This window comes from Protobothrops mucrosquamatus, unplaced genomic scaffold (assembly GCF_001527695.2).
Source record: "Protobothrops mucrosquamatus isolate PMUCROS unplaced genomic scaffold, P.Mucros_1.0 scaffold2049, whole genome shotgun sequence".
In the NCBI taxonomy this organism is placed as follows: Eukaryota; Metazoa; Chordata; class Lepidosauria; order Squamata; family Viperidae; genus Protobothrops; species Protobothrops mucrosquamatus.
In genome coordinates, this window is record NW_015388156.1 from 134,002 (window position 1) to 143,731 (window position 9,730).

At 45.8% G+C, this 9,730-nt stretch overlaps 1 protein-coding gene across 2 annotated transcripts in view; it reads right to left on the reverse strand.

The window, feature by feature from the left end:
* The window catches only part of ME3 (malic enzyme 3), a 104,153-nt gene that overhangs the window by 63,812 nt on the left and 30,611 nt on the right, over window positions 1-9,730 (reverse strand). Inside the window, exons 1-2 of one of the 2 annotated variants that reach the window (XM_029285667.1) lie at window positions 6,031-6,054; window positions 1,277-1,410 (exon numbers count right to left, since the gene is read on the reverse strand). In XM_029285667.1, coding sequence (XP_029141500.1) covers window positions 1,277-1,407 — 131 coding nt within the window. In that variant the 5' untranslated portion in view covers window positions 1,408-1,410; window positions 6,031-6,054. Of the gene's footprint in view, window positions 1-1,276; window positions 1,411-6,030; window positions 6,055-9,730 lie in introns of those variants that run through there. The other variant, XM_015823923.1, reaches the window with a different exon arrangement.

Sequence of the window (9,730 nt, forward strand, 5' to 3'; positions counted from 1 at the left end):
AGGCTACGATTCACGGTGAAATAGCTCCCATCTTTTTCCCATTAACACTGAAAAATAGATTTTACTGTATAGTACCCAGAATAGTAACCATGGAGGAATAAAGGATACAAAACAAGAGACATCATTATTTTGCATTGTTTTTTTAGTTTCCCACCCTCTCCCCTTCTCATTATACTCCCTCCCTACCCACTTGTTTTAGCTAGGTTGATTTTTTATAGTATTTATATTATTAGAATGTATACAGTTTTATCTTTTAATATTGTAAGCTGCCCAGAGTTACCATGTGGCAAGAAGGAAAGCTAATAAATTTTACAAATAAAATAATACAATGCATAAAATTGATGTTTTGTGATAGACTTGGTGTTTTTTCAGTTTTTTTTTTCAAAGACCAGCAGGGAATAACAGAATAACAGAGTTGGAAGGGACCTTGGAGGTCTTCTAGTCCAACCCCTGCTCAGGCAGGAAACCCTATGCCATTTCAGACAAGCAGTTGTCCAATCTCTTCTTAAAAACCTCCAGTGTTGGCGCACCCACAACTTCTGGAGGCAGGTCGTTCCACTGGTTAATTGTTCTAACTGTCAGGAAATTTCTCCTTAGTTCTAGGTTGCTTCTCTCCTTGATTAGTTTCCATCCGTTGCTTCTTGTCCTGCCTTCAGGCGCTTTGGAAAATAGCTTGACTCCCTTTTTTGTGGCAGCCCCTGAGATATTGGAAGACTGCTATCATGTCCCCCCTCGTCCTTCTCTTCATTAAACTAGACATACCCAATTCCAGCAACCATTCTTTATATGTTTTAGGGAGGAAGGGTGTGTGCGCTTCCTTTTACAAATGCTGTAGGGATGCTACATTAAAAAAAGATCCTACAGTCCTTTGAAAAGTTCAACAGTGTCTGCCATGTTTACAGCATGGAGAGGAATATTGGGTCAAAGAAGAGACTACGAGAGGTCACGTCACAGTAACAGTTCAAGGAAGTCCTTATCTACGTGGGAAAATGTCTGAACACAGTGGGGGTAGCTGGGGTCAGTTTACTATTTCTGTTGGATGGATACCTTAAGAGGAGCTGGAAACAAAGCTAGCATAGAAATTATGAGACTGATCTGGGAACAGCTAGCCTCCTAGGAGAAAATGCACAGTAAGATGCCAGACAATTGGCAGTTTCTCCGCAACCACCGAAGGCAGCCAAAGAAAGCAACCTGAAGGGTCAAAATCCAAATTTTCAGAGCATCTAGTTCTAACTGTAAGATTTGTGCAGGCATCCCCCAGCTCACTTCTGCTCACTTGTCTAGATCATTGGATTTGGTCTCGTAGCTTTTGAGGACCCGGAGAACTTGGACATCTTGGCTCAGGAAGCAAGGCGGAAGAAGACCGTGTATTCCAAGCTGGAGCCTCTCTTCAAGGGTGAAGGCCATACCCTGGAAGGAATGGAAGAGAGGAGGGTGTGTGTTAAAACAATGGGACAGAACCGCTCCCTTAAAAGAAAAAAAAAAGTATTGCAGGTAGTCCTCAACTTACGGCCAAAATTGATTGCAAAATGTATGAGGTTAAGCGAGACAGTTGTTAAGCGGGTTTTGCCCCATTTTATGACCTTTCTTGCCACAGTGGTGAAGTGCATCACTGCAGTTGTTAAGTTAGTAACGTGGTTGTTAAGTGAATCTGGCTCCCCCATTGACTTTGCCTGCCGGAAGGTCACAAAAGGAGATTACATGACCCAGGGATACGGCAATCGGCATAAATGTGAGTCAGTTCCAAGCATCTGAATTTTAATAACAACAACAACAACAATAATAATAAAATAATAATAAAAAGTTGGAAGGGATCTTGGAGGTCATCTAGTCCAAACCCCTGCTCATGCAAGAAACCCTACACCATTTCACATAAATGGCTGTCCAGTCTCTTCTTAAAAACTTCCAGTGTTGGAGCATTCACCGCTTCTGGAGGCAGGTTGTTCCACTGGTTAATCGTTCTAACTGTCAGGAAGTTTCTCCTAAGTTCTAGGTTGCTTCTCTCCTTGATTAGTTTCCATCTGTTGCTTCTTGTCCTGCCTTCAGGTGCTTTGGAGAATCAAATGACCATGGGGATGCTGCAACGGTCATGTGATAAGTCACTTTTTTCAGTGCCATTGTAACTTCGAACAGTCACTAAACGAATGGTTGTAAGTTGAGGACTACCTGTATTAATTTTCTAATCGGTAAACTCTTCCAAAGAAAGAGATGTTGTAAAAAACAATAGCTTAATGAGTGCAATTGGTCTCACCTTCCAAGTTAACTTTAAACTTGCAGTTGTGTAGAAGATCAGTTTAAAGCAAAGTAGCTGAACACAGACCAACAATGAGTTACGGTTCACTAGATAATATACAGCCTAGGACAGTGATGGCGAACCTTTTAGAGACCGAGTGCCCAAACTGCAACCCAAAACCCACTTATTTATCGCCGTGGCCCACTGGGGTAGTGGTCATGGCAGACTGGGTGTATGTGGCCAAGTGGGCATGGTCACCTCGATGTTGCTCGTGGAGAGGGATGCCTGTGGGGGCCGGGCAGGGTTGGGGGAGATCCAGGGGGTCTCTGGCAGGTGGGGCGGTGGGCAGGAGGCTCGTTCTGCGGGGTGAGGCAAGGCGAGGCAGGGCAGGGGTGCCATTGCCGCAGGGCAAGGCGAGGCAGGGATCGTGGCGGCTACTACCTGACACCATCGGCCCCCACACACAGAGGCCAGTGAGTGCATGGGGGCTGATGGTGTCCGTCAGCAGCCACAGCCTGCCGTCCCCTCAACTGGCGCACTCTGGGGCTCCGCAGCCCGCCGCCAGCAGTTCAGAGAAGCCGCCTCTGAGCTGGACGGCTGGCCGACAGCTGAGGAGGCGAATGCAGTGGGTCGTGCCCGGGAAAAGGGGAGCATGCGAGGCCAGGAGGGATGGGACGGGAGGGGAGGGAAACCAGCCATGCCGGGATGCATCCGGCCACGTGGGACCTCGGTGAGTTAGTGGGCGGCTGGTTGAAGAGGGACGGTTGCCATCTTCGGGGCATGGCGCACGTGCCCACAGAGAGGGCTCTGAGTGTCGCCTCTGGCACGCGTGCCATAGGTTCGCCACCACTGGTCTAGGAAGATGTGATTTAAGCAATCCACCAACTTGGTGTAGCAAACATACAGCACAGAATGCAGGAGCATTGGTAGAATGGTATCTTATATTAATTAGTCCCAGGACTCTCTGTTGAAAACTCCTGGTAAAACCCAGTGCTGCTTCTACAATAAATTTAGATTGTTAAAAAGACTCAATCTTGGTGACTGATTCTGAGTCAATGCTATTTTAAATGCCTTTAATCCAAAACTGTGCTCCTTGTGGCAGGCAATGTGTTTTTCAAATTGACGTGAATCTTGCCAAGAGGTCATTTGGTCCATTATTTATTTCACTTATTTATTTTATTTATTTTTATCCTGCCTTTTATTATTTTTACAAATAACTCAAGGTGGTGAACATATCCAACACACCTTCCTCCTCCTATTTTCCACGCAACAACAACCTTGTGGGGTGGGTTGGGCTGAGGGAGAGGGACTGGGTCAAAGATCACCTTAGGTGGCTTTCATGCCTAAGGCGGGACTAGAACTCACCGTCTCCTGGTGATTGGCCCAAAGTCAGCCAGCTGGCTTTCATGCCTAAGGCGGAACTAGAACTCACTGTCTCCTGGTGATTGGCCCAAAGTCAGTCAGCTGGCTTTTATGCCTAAGGCGGAACTAGAACTCACCATCTCCTAGTGATTGGCCCAAAGTCACCCAGCTGGCTTTGATGCCTAAGGCGGAACTAGAACGCATTGTCTCCTGGTGATTGGCCCAAAGTCACCCAGCTGACTTTGATGCCGAAGGCGGGACTAGAACGCACCGTCTCCTGGTGATTGGCCCAAAGTCACCCAGCTGGCTTTGATGCCTAAGGCGGGACTAGAACGCACCGTCTCCTGGTGATTGGCCCAAAGTCACCCAGCTGGCTTTGATGCCTAAGGCGGGACTAGAACGCACCGTCTCCTGGTGATTGGCCCAAAGTCACCCAGCTGGCTTTGATGCCTAAGGCGGGACTAGAACGCATCGTCTCCTGGTGATTGGCCCAAAGTCACCCAGCTGGCTTTCATGCCTGAGATAGGACTTGAACTCACAGTCTCCTGCTTTCTAGCCTGGTGCCTTAAGCACTAGACCAAACTGCTCTCTTTCACAGTGAGATGCATCTGGAAACACTAAAATTGAAGTCCCACTCAGAGTTTCCCTCTCTGTGTATTGATCTCATCCTTAATTTAAAAGGCTAAAAGTGCCATCATTAAACAAAGGATTGTGAGTAAGTTATGACGGTGAAGGGAATTGTGCAGTAAATCTGGGATCAAAAATGTGGAAAAGGAAATCTGGACTGTGCATAGCTGCCCACCTCACATCCATTGGCATATCTTTAGACCAAATGTGCCAGTTTTTGTGCACTACGCAATTGTGCAAGCATGGGAAAAGCTATACTTACTGTAAAGATGTCAATATCCAATCCCAAGCATACTTTATTCTTGGAATTTGGATTACTGCACAGTTCCAGGGGTAATAAAATTAGAAATGAGAGAAACTGAGAAAATGTACGTATTGTGCTTCTAAGTTAATAGCAAGGATTTTTTAAAAAGACATGGAAAATTATTCCAAGGAACAGAAAGGAAAGCCAAGCCTGAATAAAAAAATATTTTTGTCCAACTCACCCCAATATATCTTCTCATGCTATTTAAGATAGTTGAATTTGTTTGCTGTTATGTAGGGGCCATGAGTCATGCATCCTATCCTCCCATGGCGACTCTCAAAATGGGATGTTTTATATAATGTGCGTGTTTCATTTTTTGGATTCTCCCGATTGCAATAATTAAATGAAAACAATATTATTTTTGGCAGGAATGTCCCTAATCCGCTCTGTTTAGTCACTGCAATGGCTCTGAGAAAGACTTTGTGTCAACGAAATCTGCCAGGAAAGCAATTTCCTTCTTCCAGAGACAAGGAAATGCAAAAAGTTACTGAAGATGGCAATATTTTTTTTTTTGCCAAATATAGCAAAAGGTAAGCCAAGAATTCTAGAGTACAATCATTAACATGTATTTGTTTAAAAGGTTCTTCAGAAATGCGCAGCATTTGATAAGTCAGCCAAACCGCCCTAGGCTAGGAAAGTCTGCAGGATTTTTGTAATTCACTCCAGAACCTTAACATAGGTAGTCCTCGACTTACCATCACAATTGAGCCGAAAATTTCCGTTGCTAAGCAAGGCAGAAGTTATGCCCCATTTTACGACCTTTTGGCTGCAGTTGTTAAGCGAATAGCTGCAGTTGCTAATAAATCACGTGGTCGTTAAACCAATCTGGCTCCCCCTGCATTGACTGCTTGTCAGAAGCCAGCTGGGAAGCTTACAAACGGTGATCACAGTGCATATTTCATACTTACAACCATTGCAGCATTCCCGTGATCACATGATCCAAATACAGTGGTGCGATTCAGCCGGTTTGCACCGGTAACTAAATTTTGCTGAGTTCAGAGAACCAGCTTAATGCATAGTGCTTCCGGAAGTCTAGTCTAGGCCTCGGAGGTCTGGAAGAGGCCTCCCAGGCCTAGAACGACCCGCCGGAAGTACATGGATACCACTTCCGGAAGTCTAGTCTAGGCCTCGGAAGTCTGGAGGAGGCCTCCCAGACCTAGAATGGCCCGCTGGAAGTGCATGGATACCACTTCCGGAAGTCCGTTCTAGGCCTCGGACGCCCAGGCCTGCATCCAATGAGAGAATTGGTTCTTCAGGTATTTGAATCCCACCACTGTCCAAATATACCCTTTCCGGGATAATGCAAGTGTCATAAATACATGCCAGTTGCGGAGTGCCCATACTTTGATCATGTGACCACAGGAATGCTGCAATGGTCATAAGTGGTGAGAACCGGTCCTAAGTCATCATTTTACGACCTTTCTTGCCCACAGTTGTTAAGGGAATCGCTGCAGTTGTTAACCTAGTGACACAATTGTTAAGGGAATCTGTCTTCCCTGTGGACTTTGCTGGTCAGAGGGTCACAAACGAGGATCCCATGAACCCCCCCTCCCAGGACACTGCAACTGTCCTAAAGACATGCCAGTTGCCAAGTGTCCGAATCTTGACCACGTGAACATGGGATACTGCAATGGTCGTAAGCGGGGAAAAGGGTCATGTCACTTTTTTGCAGTGCCATTGTTAAGTTCGAGCGGTCACTAAACAAATGGTTGTTAAGTCGAGGACTGCTTGTAAAACCTCTGTGCTGACTTACACAATTAGAAAAGGTGACATCTTGGACCACCGGTCATTCATGTCCCTCATAAAGATCCAGGACTTTACCTGGATTTACCATCCTTCAACTTTCGGACCGCTGTCTAGCTCAGAGGTCCCCAACCTTTTGGGCACCAGGGACCGGTTCCGTGGAGAGAGGTTTTTCCATGGACCGGAGGGTGTGTGTGTGGTTTTGTGTGCTGCTTGCATCCTGTGGATGGGGCTTTTCTTGTTTGTGTGGACTGGTTGCTGGCATGCCACGGCCCGGTACTGCTCCACAGACTGGGGTTGGGGACCCCTGGTCTATCTAGCTCAGGGGTAGGCAACCTTGGCTCTTTTATGACATGTGGACTTCAACTCCCAGAATTCCTGAGCCAGCATGGGGGAACTATGGCCTCTTCATGACTTGGGGACTTCAACTCCCAGAATTCCTGAGCCAGCATGGGGGAACTATGGCCCCTTCATGACTTGGGGACTTCAACTCCCAGAATTCCTGAGCCAGCATGGGGGAACTATGGCCCCTTCATGACTTGGGGACTTCAACTCCCAGAATTCCTGACCCAGCATGGGGGAACTATGGCCCCTTCATGACTTGGGGACTTCAACTCCCAGAATTCCTGAGCCAGCATGGCTCAGCTTGGAAACCTCTCCCTTTCCCCTCAGCATGGCTGGCTAAGGAATTATGGGAGTTGAAGTCCACGAGTCATAAAAGAGCCAAGGTTGCCTACCCCTAATCAATCTGCAATCCCACCCTTGCAGCCTTCCTCTCACAGCTGCCTCTGAAACAAAAATCTTCTAGCTGTGCCGCTAGAGATTTCTTAGTCAGCAGTGATGATTATTCCCTAATAGCTTTTTTTTTTACTGACTTCTAGGATGAGAAAATTCTGGAGGCTGCATCCCAATGGCCTGCTAATGCCAAAGGAAACATGGCTAGCCATAAGGCATCCGTTTTCCTGTGATTATTTCCTGATGTCGCTTTTTTTTTTAAGTCCAGCAAATCTGGACTGGGAAGGGTTCGTGCGTCAATGAGGAAGGAGGCCAAGCCTGCAGGGTGAACTTTGCTCTCTTTTGACCTTGAGGCCCAAATGCCAATTTTCGATCATGCCATTCTTTTGAATATTGATAAAGCCGGCTTCGCTGCCAATTTCCGATGCCCAGGTTGGGAAAAATATGGCACGGAGATGCCAACAACGGGAATGGAAAGAATAAAAAAAATAATTCCAAGGTTATCTGCCTCCAATCTATTCAGACAATCAACACATGGTTGTTCACCGCCTCTGCAGGCATGTTTCCTAATGACCCATGTCAATCAAATTCAGAAAAAGACAAAAAGAATTCTTATGCAAACACAAAGGCAGAGATGCACACTTAAAATTCCTTGGTTATGTTTATATAATTGTCCTACGAGCCTCCCGGAGGCATTTGGAGTCAGGCAGCATTAAATCAAATCAAACAAAGCAAATAAACGAATATTGGAGGGCATAGTAGATGGCATGTCCTTCCTTCCTTCCTTCCTTCCTTCCTTCCTTCCTTCCTTCCTTCCTTCCTTCCTTCCTTCCTTCCTTCCTTCCTTCTCACTATGCATCTTAAAGTTGCCAAGATTGGGAAAGGTCTATGGAGATTCTCCAGATCATGGTTGTCCCAAAGGTGCTTTTTCAAGAGACAACTGGATTTTGTTTGTTTTTCCTTGAAGATGTTTCACTTCTCATCTTAAGAAGCTTCAGTCAGAAACTGAAGAAGCTTCTTGGATGAGAAGCGAAACGTCTTCAAGGAAAAACAAAAGAAGTCCAGTTGCCTCTTGAAAAAGCACCTTGGGGACAAGATTGGGAAACCCTGCTTTCTAGACATACTTCCTTTGATGAGGTCCAGCCAACCATTTTGGATTAAGGGTGTTTAAGACACCCTAAACACATCCAAAGCTGGCTGAGAATTCTGGGAGTTGAAGTCCACATATCTTAAAGTTGCCAAAGTTGAGAAACACTGCCCCAAGGAGACAGACACATTCACGCAAGATGGTGGTCCACTGATGTCAACTGCAGTGCTACTGTGGAACATATTGGAAAAAGTTGGGTTGCAAACAGGAAGCAAAACAGTGAGAACGATAGCTTTGGGCTTTGCTCCTCAGTTGCCTGAAAGAGATCTGGTTGGTTTGTAAGAATATTAAAATTGGGAAATGGTGGACGCTGGCCTCATGGTTATATGATACCTACAAGAAGGCAATTCCTCAGCAATATCAGCCTTAGGGGTGATCGGTTTAACCTTCTCATCTTAAAAACCTTTGATGAGATTCAGCAGACTTTTATTCCCACATCAGTTACGTAAGCCAAGCTTCGCCAGCCTGTTAGCCATAGAAGAACTTTCATTTATCTTATTAAAGGAGAGGGGGGGTGTCAACCTATTCTCCAAAGCACCTGAAGGCAGGACAAAAAGCAACCGATGGAAACTAATCAAGGAGAGAAGCAACTTAGAACTAAGGAGAAATTTCCTGACAAGTGAGAACAGTCAACCAGTGGAATGCTTGCCTTGAGAAGTTGTGGGTGCTCCAACATTGGAGGTTTTTAAAGAAGAGATTGGACAACCATTTGTCTGGAATACTATAGGGCAGGGGTCTTCAAACTTGGCCCTTTTATGACTTGTGGACTTCAACTCCCAGAATTCCTCAGCCAGAGTGCCTGGCTGAGGAATTCCACAAGTCCACAAGTCATAAAAGAGCCAGGTTTGAAGACCCCTGCTATAGGGTCTCCTGTTTGAGCAGCAGGTTGGACTAGAAGACTTCCAAGGTCCCTTCCAACTCTGTCATTCTGTTATTTAATAGATAGTATGACTTCCCCGTGATTTATATCTCGGAGTCCTAGTGGACAATCACTTAAATATGAGCCAGCAGTGCTGCAGCTGCCAAAAAGGCCAACACAGTGCTGGGCTGCATTAACAGAGGGAAAGAATCAAGATCACGTGAAGTATTAATACCACTTTACAATGCCTTGGTAAGGCCACACTTGGAATATTGCATCCAGTTTTGGTCACCACGATGTAAAAAAGATGCTGAGACTCTAGAAAGAGTACAGAGAAGAGCAACAAAGATGATTAGGAGACTGGAGGCTAAAACATATAAGGAACGGCTGCTGGAATTGGGTATGTCTAGTTTAACGAAGAGAAGGACGAGGGGGACATGATAGCAGTGTTCCAATATCTCAGGGGCTGCCACAAAGAAAAGGGAGTCAAGCTATTCTCCAAGGCGCCTGAAGGAAGGATGAGAAGCAATGGATGGAAACTGATCAAGGAGAGAAGCAACCTAGAACTAAGGAGAAACTTCCTGACAGTTAGAACAATTAACCAGTGGAACAACCTGCCTCCAGAAGCGGTGAATGCTCCAACACTGGAAGTTTTTAAGAAGAGACTGGACAGCCATTTGTCTGAAATGGTGTAGGGTTCCTGCCTGAGCAGGGGGTTGG